Source organism: Podarcis raffonei, chromosome 16 (assembly GCF_027172205.1).
Source record: "Podarcis raffonei isolate rPodRaf1 chromosome 16, rPodRaf1.pri, whole genome shotgun sequence".
Lineage (NCBI taxonomy): Eukaryota > Metazoa > Chordata > Lepidosauria > Squamata > Lacertidae > Podarcis > Podarcis raffonei.
Genome location: NC_070617.1, coordinates 8,292,205 through 8,305,384, shown reverse-complemented (window position 1 = coordinate 8,305,384; position 13,180 = coordinate 8,292,205). Strand labels below are relative to the sequence as shown.

Sequence of the window (13,180 nt, the reverse complement as noted above, 5' to 3'; positions counted from 1 at the left end):
AGTCACAGTTATCCTTGTCCCGTAGCTTGTATGTCAGTTTTGCCAGGAATTCCTTTTGCGTTGTTGAGGGAAGGGCCACAGCTCAAGGGAAGAGCATTTGCTTTTCTTGTGGAAGGTCCTAGATTACGATCCCCAGCAGCAGCACCTCCAGGTCGGGCAGGGTCTCTCCCCTGCCTGAAACCATGCAGAGCCACAGCCAGTCAGTGTGTAGACAATACTGAGCTAAATGGTTTAGTTCGTATAAGATGGAGTCCTTCATTTTGATGTTCTTCGTCTGCAACCTGATCTATCATCTTACTAGTTTCCCGGGAACTAGGGATGTGAATGGTGGTTAGAAAGCACAGACCTCCATATTGGAAGAATTACAGGTGGGGAACCGGGGGTGGGGGGGTCCTTGGGTCAATTCTTTGCAGGCCAAGGCAGTGTTAACTCCTTTATATAATGACTAGGCTGTGAACCCTGTGGAGGTGGCTTTGGTGACCTGGCATTCCGTGAAGGAGATGGTGTTCGAGGGAGGGCCCAGCCCATGGGTGCTGGAGCCATCCCGCTTCTTCTTGGATCTCAGAGTGGAGCACAAGGACAAAGTCCACGTGGTGGAGGTTCGTTTGCCGGCCAAGAGGAAGCAAAACCAGTACATTTATCGGATCACATGCCTGGAGCTGGGGGAACAGGTAGGAGGAAGGTGTGTGCGTATTCTCCCCCCCCCCCCGCCCAAGACGTTAACAGGCAGCTAGATTGGTGATTGGGTGCGGCCACCAAGACCACATAACACTGGTCTTGAAAGACCTACATTGGCTCCCAGTACGTTTCCGAGCACAATTCAAAGTGTTGGTGCTGACCTTTAAATCCCTAAACGGCCTCGGTCCAGTATACCTGAAGAAGCGTCTCCACCCCATCGTTCTACCCGGACACTGAGGTCCAGCACCGAGGGCCTTCTGGCGGTTCCCTCACTGCGAGAAGCCAAGTTGCAGGGAACCAGGCAGAAGGCCTTCTCGGTAGCGGCACCGGCCCTGTGGAATGCCCTCCCACCAGATGTCAAAGAGAACAACAACTACCAGACTTTTAGAAGACATCTGAAGGCAGCCCTGTTTAGGGAAGCTTTTAATGTTTGATGTATTACAGTATTTTAATATTTTGTTGGAAGCTGCCCAGAGTGGCTGGGGAAGCTCAGCCAGATGGGCGGGGTATAAATAAATTATTATTATTATTATTATTATTATTATTATTATTATTATTATTATTTATTACTAAGAAACGTAATGGCCGATAAGGAAAGGCACAGCCTCCATAGTGCTGGCGCATCTTACAGAAAACGGCACTATGATAGCTACATCTGTGCTTGGCTTATTCTTCCTTCCAGCTGTGTGCACCGTCCACTGTGATGCCCCCTTTCCAGATTCCATAGTTAAGAGATTTCAGCGTTTGTCTCTCTTAGTCTAACGCTTTAAACTGACCCTGTCCAAAGGCTCTGGTTACATCTAAACTATGCTTGGCTACATTTGCAAAGCCTGCTGGCTGACAACCACTCTTCCTTTGCTGCTTCCCCAAAGGTGTTTACATTCCAGGTGGGCAATCATCCGGGCGTGCTAAACCCCAGTCCTGCTGTGGAGATGGTGCAGGTGAGGTTCATTTGTGCCCACCCTGCCAGCATGGCCGTGACACCTGTGTATAAGCTGGCAGCTGGCACTCCGCCTTGCCCTTTGCCTCAGCACCACAAGCAGCTGGTAAGTGTTCCGGGAAAAGCTTGAAGTGCCACTGAAGCACCTCAATGCGCTTCATTTGTTTGGGAATCTTGGGAAGATGTTGGAGAGTCTTTTTTTTTTTTTGTTATTAGCCAGAAATTGAGCTCAGAAAGTTTGTATAACTGCAAGGAAAGTCCTTGTAGGGAAAATAGATAGATAGATGATAGATAGATAGATAGATAGATAGATAGATAGATAGATAGATAGATAGATTTTAAACAGTGCTTTTTCTGGGAGCACTCAAGGGTACGCAGTACCAGCACCACTTTTCCTAGAAGAAAAGCTCTGGATTTTAATATATATCTTTTAAATACAGTTGTACCTTGGATCTTGAACACCTTGTGACTCAAATGTTTTGGCTCCTGAATGCCGCAAACCCAGAAGTGAGTGTTCTGGTTTGCAAATGTTTTTTGGAAGCCAGACGTCTAACACGGCTTCCACGGTTTCTGATTGAGTGCAGGAAGCTCCTGCAGCCAGTCGAAAGCCATGCTTTGGTTTTTGAACATTTTCGGAAGTCAAACGGACTTCCAGAACGGTTTCCGTTTGAGAACCAAGGTACGACTGTATATTCATATTTTGTTGGGAGCCGCTCAGAGCCGCTGGGGCAACCCAGTCAGATGGGCGACATAGAAATATTACTATTATTATTATTACTATTATTATTATTATTATTATTATTATTATTATTATATTTGTTGCCAGCCTTTGTTATCAGGGTTTTATCTTTCTTTAGTAGACCAAAGCTTTTAAAACAGAATCAGTCCAACGGACCTATTAGTTAAACATGGTATGTAATCTTCCAAGGTGTCACCACCAGTGCCTTTCAAGTTCTTCTGCCCTTGCTTTGCAGGGCTTCTGTGCTTTGGCACCGTAGATCACAAAGATGTGGTCTTTTCCCAGGTGCATCTCGCGCGCTATTAAATGCAGGCTGCCTCCGGTGTCTTTTGGGATGCCTTGCAGGTCCCCGTGTCCAGTTTGAGGAACACCGTTTTGGAGCTAGCTCTCTTCGACCAGCACCGGCGGAAGTTTGATAACTTCACCTCCCTAATCCTGGAGTGGATATCGGCCAATCAAAGCCTGGCTCACTTCGCTCTACCGAGGTCCATGCAGATGGTACCAAAGGATGATGGGACTGGACAGACCAGGCTCCATGGTACGGCTCAGCGTTGCGCTTCAGCAGAGAAACCAGTGGCTACTAATCAGGATGCCCATGTTCTTCCTCCGCTCCCGGAAGCAGTGATACACCTCCGAAATAATACCTGTTTCTGGGAATTGCACATGGGGAGGGTGGTGTTGTCCTTGAAGTCCTGCTTGCAGGTTTCTCATTGGGGCATCTGGTTAGCGACTGTGAGAACTGATGCTGGATTAGAGGGGCCACTGCTTTGATCCAGCAGGCTCTTCTTATGTTCCCAGGCCCTTTAATGAGGAGACCATCCAAGCCCCTGTAGCTAGAACTGCCACAACCAGTGCTTTTTTATTATCTCAGTCCTGCTTCCGCCGTGCAATTTGGAAACCACAGGAAAGGAGAGTTTCTGTTATTCTCACACCTTGCTTGCGGGTTTCCCACCTGGACATCTGGTTGGCTGCTGTGAGAACAGGATGCCAGACTAGATGAGCCACTGGCCTGAGCCACAGGGCTTTTTTTACATCTTTAAATGGGTTATTAATTACCGTATTTTTCACTCTATAGGACGCACTTTTTCCCCTCCAAAAATTAAAGGGAAATGTGTGTGCGTCCTATGGAGCGAATGCAGGCTCCTTGGCTTCAGCGATAGCAATGCGAAGCCTCCGAAGCGCAGTGGGAGCACTCCCTCCGCGCTCCGGAGGCTTCGCGTTGCTTTCGCAGAAGCCTGGAGAGCGAGAAGGGTCAATGCGCACTGACTCCTCTCACTCTCCAGGCTTCAGGGATAGCCGCCTGAAGCCTTCGGAGCGCAGTGTGAGTTCCCGCTGCGCTCCGCAGGCTTCGGGTTCCTTTTGCTGAAGCCGGGAGAGCAAGACTCTCCTGGCTTCAGCAGAGAGGGAGAGCTGTGCAGCGCCCCTTCAGCCAAGCAGGACAAGAAATGGATGGGGCTCTGTTTCTCCTGCCGTTTCGCTGAAGGGGCGCTGAGCAGAGAGGGGAAGAATTTTTTTTTCTTATTCTCCCCCTCTAAAACAAGGTGCGTCCTATGGTCGGGTGCGTCCTATAGAGCAAAAAATATGTTTTGTGTATTGCACTTACGTCACACCTTTTTCTTCAAGGAGCTCAAGGTGGCCTTGCATGGTTTCCCCCCATTGAGCCAGTGTGGTGTAGTAGTTAAGAGCGGTGGACTCGTAATCTGGTGAACTGGGTTTGATTCCCCTCTCCTCCACATGCAGCTGCTGGGTGACCTTGGGCCAGTCACACTTCTTTGAAGTCTCTCAGCCCCACTCACCTCACAGAGTGTTTGTTGTGGGGGAGGAAGGGAAAGGAGAATGTTAGCCGCTTTGAGACTCCTTCGGGTAGTGATAAAGCGGGATATCAAATTCAAACCACCACCTTCTTCTTCTTCTTCTTCTTCTTCTTCTTCTTCTTCTTCTTCTTCTTCTTCTAGAAAAAAAGGTGCTGGTACTCACCATTTAGTAGTAGTTACTCCCCAAAACAACAACCCTGTAGGGTAGGTTTGGCTGAGGGGCAGTGAGCTTCATGGCCAAGTCGGGATTTGAACCCTGGACTTTCATGTCTTAATCCAGCACTCTAACCTCTACAATACACAGTAGCACTATCTCAGCTGCAGAAGCATCTGTCCTGCTGCAGCTTACTGGGATGAATTGGGGGGGTTGGCATGGTGCAAACACATCGGCAGGTGTGCTGGATTGGCTCCATGGGTGTGTTTGCACCATGCTGGCCTCCCTGCCACTTCTCTCCTTTCCCTCACAGTAAGCAACAGCGTCCCAACTGCCAGGATGTTAGTGTTGTTATGAGCCAGTGTGCTGTAGTGTTTAAGAGCGGTGGATTCGTCATCTGGTGAACCGGGTTCACTTCCCCGCTCCTCCACATGCAGCTGCTGGGTGACCTTGGGCCAGTCACACTTCTTTGAAGTCTCTCAGCCCCACTCACCTCACAGAGTGTTTGTTGTGGGGGAGGAAGGGAAAGGAGATTGTTAGCCGCTTTGAGACTCCTTCAGGTAGTGATAAAGCGGGATATCAAATCCAAACTCTTCTTCTTCTTCTTCTTGTGGCTCCGCCCCACCTGGCAAGACCCCTTTTGCTCATCCTTGTAATTTTTTAAAAAATAAAACTTACTGTATCTCACGTGTAAGAATGCAGTCTCCCTCACACCTCCCTGTTGAATGGTTTCTTTAAATGTAAAGGTTCATCATTGTTCCACCCGATGTGTATGTCTTTAAGGGGCCAGAGCAAGGGCCAGAGTAAGATAACGAGACCCAGCTTTACAGCTGTGAAACGTAGCAGGTGCTGCTGAGTTGTATTTGATTAAGGTGTGTCAGCATTTGGGTGTAGTATATAAGGAGCAGCACCTAGCTCTCCCATTACCCTGGGGGATGGGTTGGTGGTTGGGTCTGGTTTGGTTGTTAATGTATTTAGTGTATAAGGAGTTTTTGTTTTTCTTATTAAAACCTTGTTTAAGTTATTTTTGAGTCCTTTTTTTTTTTAATGCATGGTCTCCCCAGCAAGCTCTCTACGCTACTAAACTGCAAATAGCCAACGCTCCCTTCCTATGTAAGAATGGCAATTTTAAAATACATTTGTTTCAATTTCTGCTTCCTTTTCTCTCCCTCCCTCCCTCCCTATGTCTGTATCTGTTTTGGCCCCAGGACACCAGCTCCTTGAGGTGCGGCAGATCAAAGGGACGGTGTTGATCTCCGTCAACTTTGTGAAATATTCCGAGAAAGGGAGCCCAAGAGTGAGTGGAGGGAAGGTTGCGCCATGGAGAGGGCGTTGTTGTCCTCGGGTCCTTGCTTGGAGGTTTCGAAGCAGAGGTTGGGTGACCATCTGTCTGGATGCTTTAGCAGAGATTCCTGCACTGCAGGGGGGTTGGACTAGATGACCCTCAGGGTCCCTTCTAACTCTACAATTCTATATGCATGGTAGACGTATGTAAGAACTGCACTGGCTGCCTGTTTCCTACCGGGCCAAGTTCAGGGTGTTACTGTTACAGTGGAACCTCGGTTTTTGAACGTAATCCATTCCGGAAGACCGTTCGACTTCCGAAAACTGAAACCAGAAGCTTCAATACAATAGGGAAACTCAAAACGGAAGTCGCCTATCACGTTCGGCTTCCGAAAATCGTTCGAAAACCGGAGCTACTTCTGGGTTTTCAGCGTTTGGGAGCAGAAATGTATGACAATGGAGGTGTTCGACAACTGAGGATCCACTGTAGTATATAAAGCCCTTAACAATTTACCTATGAGATCACCTTTCCCCATATAGGCCCACTTAACTGCTCTAATTTGCAAACAGGCACTGTTACAGATGCTGTGTATTATTATTATTATTCCCTGCTGTTTTCCCTGACAAGAACTCAAGGCAGCTTATAGAAAAAAATTGCCTGGTCTGGTCTTGAAAAGAGCAAAAAACCATGGAAGCAGGGGATCAGGGGCCGTAGAGTGCCAACGCCCCAGTCAAGACCAGAAAAGAAACAATTGCCGTCTCCCACATCTTGCAATGTGATTGTCTCGTCAGAACCACCCCCTCTCAAAAAAAACACCCCGTTTCCTTGAGAAAGGAGAGAACAACTTACTGCCTAAGCTTCTCAAGACATTTTGCAATGGAAAAGGGAGAAAACTACAGCTGGGCTCTCTATCATGTCAGCTTTGGCGCCGTGAGAAGGGATACCTAACATGCCAGATTAGCTGCGCTATCTGAGTCCCCCTGGGTTGCAAGTATGTGTAGGGGAGGTAGGCACCAGAACTCATCCAGTATCACATGCAGTTAGTTACCTGCTGCTAGATTTCATAAATACTTGTAATACCTGTCCCACATTTGTAAGAAATGCACCCAAACTTTGGAACTCCTTGCCTCTTGACATCCAGGAGGCACCTTCACTGTGCTCTTCCCCAGCGGCTGCTCAAAACACTTTTGTTTAGGCAAGCCTACCCAGAACGTTGGCATGTGTTTTAATGCGGTTTTAAGCTTATCGTTGATTTTCATTGTTTTTGAAGGTTTTAAATGGTTTTTAACCGTCCACCAATAATGTCGTCGTTCTGTTCTTTTTTGTAAATCCCTCTTGAGCTTTTTCCCTACCGTCGAGCAGCATGTGAATTTTATTAAATAAATAAATGTAAAATGGTGTCGAGAAAGTGGGCAGAGAGGTCTTTTTTTTCTCCCTCATTGTACCCGAAAACCTGGGATCATCCAACGAAGCCGACCGTCGGGATATTTAGGAGAGACAAAAAGGGACGCTGCGAGGCGGTCAGCTTAAAGCGGCTTTAGAAGGGGCTTAGACAGATCCACGGAGGATAAGACGTATCAGTGGCTCCTAATCAGTATGGCTGCATTACCTCCAGTATCAGAGGCCTCTCAAGAGTGGGGCCTAAATCTTGCTCACGGGCTTCCCATCCACATCTGGCTGGGCCACGGGGAGAGCAGCGTGCTGGACTCAATAGGCCATTGGGTCTGGCCCAGCAGGGCTTTCCCTTGGTTCTTCTTGGGTATGCACAGATCTGTTTCCTTCAGGAAAATAAAAAAGGGCACAGGTTTCCTTGGCGTTGGCCTGCCTTCTGCGGAAACACCCCGAGGCAGCATTTCTTCCCCTTTCTGCACACAGGAAGTCTCCAACTCCCCTGCCTCTGCCGCCGTGGAACTCATGCTGGTCGAGGACGTGACTGTGGTTCCGGATAACATCACTGTGTACAACCATCCTGATGTCAAGGTAGGGGCCAAGGAGCTGGGTGTGGGTCAGGTGGTGAGGAACCCTGCTCAGACCAGGGGCTCTTCGTGGAGAACTTTGGCAGAGGCAAAATGGGGCAACGGTGGCCCTAACTCGGACCTTGGAGTAAAACAGAGCAGCCCCAGGTAAGCCAGTGCTCTGTGTGGCAACATTGAAAGAGCGGACTTGGGGTCCTGGTGTGGATATCCTCCCCCCCTTCTGCTTTGCCTAGGAAGTGTTTGCACTGGTGGAAGGGTCCGGTTACTTCCTTGTCAACAGCAGCGCACAGGAGATGGTGAACATCACTTACCTGGAAACAGAGAGCGCCATTCAGGTGAGTGTCAAAGTGTGTAGCTCTGTGAGCCTTTATGAAGAGAGAAAGCTAGGGCTTCAGGATCTCCTGCCACCTATTCTTCCCCTTCTCTTAATTTGATAATACATAGGTTCATCTTCCATATTATTGCTATTGTTAATTATTATTATTATTATTATTATTATTATTATTATTATTATTATTATTTTATTATTACATTGTGAACTGCCCTGACATCTATGGAGGAAGGGCGGCATACAGATTTAATAAACAAACCAAAAATAGTAAATATTATTAGGCAAGCCTACCCGGGCATATGCTTCCATTGTGTATACTTGTATTTACATCTTACCCATCGTATCAGTTGTTGCTTTTGAACAATAAATATTTTACACTGTTTTGTGTAATCTACTTAGACAGCTTCCTTCCTTCCTTTCCTTTTTTTTGTTTTTGTTTTGTTTAAGCAGTCTATATATTTTGTAAAGCAAAGTATTAACCTTGCTCTCCAGCCGAAAAATAGCTCTCAGGGGGACTTGCAAGCATCAGTGGTAAGACAGCCTCAGGCTTCTGATCTAAGAGACACGACACAAAAGGAAAAGGGACTCGGAGGGAGGAGACAAAAAGAAAAAATTCAGCTCTGGCACAATTTCTTACTTTACAGAGTTCCTGTGGTAACCCGATTTATTTCAAAAGCCAAAGGATCGGGGCCCTGCCGTCTCATACATTCTGATAAGTGATGTCTCCTTTACCCTGCGAGCGACTGCTCCTGTCACTTTCCTTGCAGGTGATTCCTGTCCTTCCTGGCTCTTTGACCTTGGAGATCTACGACCTGTGCCTGGCCTTCCTGGGACCTGCTACAGCCTACCTTCGCATCTCCAACATGTATGAGTTGGAAGTGGACCTTGTTGATAAGGTATGATGAGTATTCGTAAGCTGGCCGGAGGGGTGTCAGAGGGCATGAGCGGCCGCTAGCTATGTAGCCTGGATTTGCAGAGATTTGTGGGAGTGGGTTTCCCTTTGCACAGGGCCGCTACAAAGGGAACACATACATCACCTGGCAGATAGATAAGATAAGATAAAACTTTACAGTGGTACCTCGGGTTACATACGTTTCAGGTTACATACGCTTCAGGTTACAGACTCCGCTAAGCCAGAAATAGTATCTTGGGTTAAGAACTTTGCTGCAGGATGAGAACAGAAATTGTGCTTTGGCGGCGCAGCGGCAGCAGGAGGCCCCATTAGCTAAAGTGGTGCCTCAGGTTAAGAACAGTTTCAGGTTAAGAACGGACCTCTGGAACGAATTAAGTTCTTAACCTGAGGTACCACTGTATTTGCATGAGCCAATGGCCATAGCAACAGTAAAACATTACAGTATACGCAGAAAAGGAAATTTGATATAAGAGCACAATTTAAAGTCCTGAATCAGCAGTCAGTTAGTGGCCCTTCTTCTGATTGCCCCAGCTACGAACCTAGCAACCTTTGCTGTTATCTGCTCATCACCTGGCAGTGGGACGGGTAGAAACCCTGTAGCCTTGGGGAGCGCGGTCCCTGTGCCACACGCACTGAATGTTACTTTGTCTGACTCCGCATCTCAGTCCTCTTGCTTTTCCGCTGGAGGGGGCTGGAGTCCCAACCAAATCTGGAGGGGCACTGGGATACGTGTGAGAAGAACCACGGCTCAGTGGTTGAGCATCGGCTTTGCACGCAGAAGGCCCCTGGTCCCATCCCCAGTGGCAGCTCCAGGTAGGGCCAGGTGGCAGCTCTGCCTGAAACCCCTAGAGAGCTACTGCCAGTCGGTCTACTGAGCTAGGTGGACCAATGGCCTGATGTGAACTAAGGCAGCTTCAGATATGCCTGCTGTATGAAGAAGATAAGAAGGGCCCTGCTGAATCAGACTGTCTTGGGCTCGCAACGACCAACCAGATTCCTCTGGGAAGCCCCCAGGCAGAATAATAATAATAATAATAATAATAATAATAATAATAATAATAATATAATATTTCTATCCTGCCCATCTGGCTGAGTTTCCCCAGCCACTCTGAGCTGCTTCCAAGAAATTATTAAAATACAGTACAGTGGTGCCCCGCAAGACGAATGCCTCGCAAGACGAAAAACTCACTAGATGAAAGGGTTTTCCGTTTTTTGAGTCGTTCCGCAAGATGAATTTCCCTATGGGCTTGCTTTGCAAGACGAAACATCTTGCGAGTTCTTGCGAGTTTGTTTCCTTTTTCTTAAAGCCGCTAAGCCATTAATAGCCGCTAAGCCGCTAATAGCCGTGCTTCGCAAGACAAAAAAACCGCAAGACGAAGAGACTCGCGGAACGGATTAATTTCGTCTTGCGAGGCACCACTGTATGTTAAACATTAAAAGCTTCCCTAAAGAGGGCTGCCTTCAGATGTCTTCTAAACGTCTGGTAGTTGTTGTTCTCTTTGACATCTGGTGGGAGCGCGTTCCACAGGGCAGGTGCCACTACCGAGAAGGCCCTCTGCCAAGCGCAAGAATCCAAGCGCAAGAGCCCTCTCCTGCGGTTTCCAGCAGCTGGTATTCAGAAGCATCGCTGCCTCCAACCATTGGAGGCAGAGCATCGCCATCATGGCTAGTAACCCTCGACAGCCTTCTCCTCCGTGAATTTATCTAATCCTCTCTCGAAGCCATCCAAGTTGAGGACACCCTGGAACCCTCTGCCTTCTTCCCCAGATTGAGGTTGGAAAATCCGTGCTGGTCTCCGTGCGCGTCCTGGGTCATCACCGGTACCCTTTCCGGAGTAAATACTTTGTCTACATGCGGCTCCAGCTGAAGGCAGCCTCCCCCATTGTCACACTGACGTAAGTGCCCCGCGGCTCCTATGCTTTGACTTCTGCTTCTTCAAGAGGTCATCTTTGGGATCGCAAGGCGGTCTCCTTCCCTGCTCTCACAAGGCACCCAAACAGTTGAAACCCACAAAACTGACCAAGTCCACAGTGTCAAAACTTGTGGTCGAAACTGCAAGGGCCATAGCTCAATCTGCCTTTTTTAAAAGTTAAATCCCCAATGGCATCTCCCGGCCGGGCTGGGAACGTCCCCTGCCTGAAACCTTAGAGAGCCCCTGCCAATCATTGTAGGCAATACAGTGGTACCTCGGGTTACAGATGCTTCAGGTTACAGACACTTCAGGTTACAGAGTCCGCTAACCCAGAAATAGTACCTCGGGTTAAGAACTTTGCTTCAGGATGAGAACAGAAATCGTTCTCCGGCGGCACGGCAGCAGCGGGAGGCGCCATTAGCTAAAGTGGTGCTTCAGGTTAAGAACAGTTTCAGGTTAAGTACGGACCTCCAGAACGAATTAAGTTCTTAACCAGAGGTACCACTGTAGTAAGTGAGATAAACTGGTTTCTTACGCAGAATATTCCAGTGTTCCTTTTTAATCCAGCTCTTTATTCAGAACTGTGAGGGATCTTACTTGATTTTTAGGAAGTCAGGCTAGGCATGTCTTCCGTCTGAAACTCCTGAGAACTGCTGCTGGCCAGTGTAGAAAATACTGCACTAGACGGAACAGGGGTCTAAGATAGAATCCAATGCTCCTTTTAAAATCAGGTCATTATTCAAAGCCATGAGGTCTGGAATCTTGCTTTACTCTTTAAGAGAAGGAGCAAAGCTCAGATGCAGTGCAGAAGGTCCCAGGTTCGACCGCTGGTGTCTCTGGGATGGCTGTTGCACGTTTGACAAGCTCTTCCCATGGCAGCCACACTGAAAATGGCAGAGCTGATCCCAAGCAGGGAAACTCTTGTTGTCATGCAGCTGATCTTTCTTTTTTGTGAGCTCCGTCATTTGTCTAGTGTTATGCCCAGGATAGTAGCTGTTCAGCAATGTGAAGATGGGTGCCTGAAAATCTCCATGGCCTGTCCTGGTGCGCTCCCTTGCCCAGGTTGGACAAAATGCAACCATTACCAAACCTCTCCTTGCAGGCTAATGGAGGAAGTGGGTGACTATTCCGAAGTCTACGTCCTCCGAGCCATGGCTGTGGGGCAGACAAGTTTAGTGGCCGTGGCCTGGGACAAAATGGGAATCAAATTCACCTCGGCGCCTCGGAAAGTGGAGGTAAGGAATTGCAGCCACTGGGCTGTCAAAAAACCTAAGCACACGGGGGGGGGGGGGAAGGTTTGCAAAAAACGTCTCCTGTGGTTTTAGAACCAGAGGTGTTAAGAACTTCATGTGCAAGTTCTGTGAAATGTTCCTTTGGCCCTGGCTGCAGATTTGAATGAAAAGATAATGGACTCTATAGCATGACCTTCTCCCAGCCTGGTCCGCTATAGTTGTTCTGGACCACAACTCCCAGTATCCCTGACCACTGGCCGTGCTGGCTGAGGCTGATGGCAATTAAAGTTCAGCAGCGCCAGACTGGGGAAGGCTGGTACAGTGTGTGTGTGTGTGTGTGTGTGTGTGTGTGTTTTTAAAGACAGCCTCAATTCCCACATGGCCAAATTTGACTGCTGTTGTGTTTTGCCAGGTCTTCCCACCATTCAAGCTCATCCCAGAGAAAATAACCCTCATTCCACACAACATGATGCAGGTAAGTTCAGAGTATTAGTTGGATGAAACCATCCTATTGGCTATGCCCATCTCCCTCCCTCCCTCCCTCCCTTCCTTCCTTCCTTCCTTCCTTCTTTCCATGGCATAGGTTACCCTGAGATGAGTCACTGTGCCTACAGGACCATGTCAGTCGATGCAATTCATGTTTCCACTGGAGGAGAGCAGATCCAGGCTCCATCTGTACTATATATTTAAAGAAGTATTATACTCCTTAAAACAGCTCCAAACAGCATTTTGGATACTGTGGTTTGTTAAGAGTGCTGAGAGTTGTTAGGCAACCCCCTGTTCTCCCTCACAGAGCTGCAACCCCCAAAGTTCCCTGAGTTAAGGGTTTGTTTGGTAAATCACTCTGGAAATTGTAGCTCTGGGAGGGGAAGAGGGGAATCTCCTAACAACTTTCAGCACCCTTAACAAATGACAGTTCCCAGGATTTTTTTTGAGTAAGCCATGGCTGTTTAAAGTACTGTGGTACTACTATAAATGTATAGTGTAGACTGGACTACATTTTCAGACCTGTCTTCTTCCCCCCACTACCAAAGGTTTTACTTCGGGGAGCTATCCAAGGTCCTGGAGAGCCTCCTCCTTGCCCCTAATCCTTGCTACTAGGTAATGACCTTGATCCAGTGCCACCTCCCTTCCTTGGGAGCTCTCCCAGGTCCTGAAATGTCTCCTATACAGCCCTGCTACCACGAACAGGGATGGGGAGAGAAC

The 13,180-nt window shown here is 48.0% G+C and overlaps 1 protein-coding gene across 2 annotated transcripts in view; it reads left to right on the top strand.

The window, feature by feature from the left end:
- Positions 1-13,180, top strand: part of NUP210L (nucleoporin 210 like) — a 52,468-nt gene that overhangs the window by 18,560 nt on the left and 20,728 nt on the right. For both annotated transcript variants that reach the window (XM_053368659.1, XM_053368658.1), the window contains exons 15-24: positions 450-671; positions 1,551-1,724; positions 2,703-2,895; positions 5,534-5,622; positions 7,486-7,590; positions 7,820-7,921; positions 8,685-8,813; positions 10,598-10,725; positions 11,845-11,977; positions 12,387-12,449. In XM_053368659.1, the coding sequence (XP_053224634.1) occupies positions 450-671; positions 1,551-1,724; positions 2,703-2,895; positions 5,534-5,622; positions 7,486-7,590; positions 7,820-7,921; positions 8,685-8,813; positions 10,598-10,725; positions 11,845-11,977; positions 12,387-12,449 (1,338 nt within the window). The remainder of the gene's footprint in view (positions 1-449; positions 672-1,550; positions 1,725-2,702; positions 2,896-5,533; positions 5,623-7,485; positions 7,591-7,819; positions 7,922-8,684; positions 8,814-10,597; positions 10,726-11,844; positions 11,978-12,386; positions 12,450-13,180) is intronic.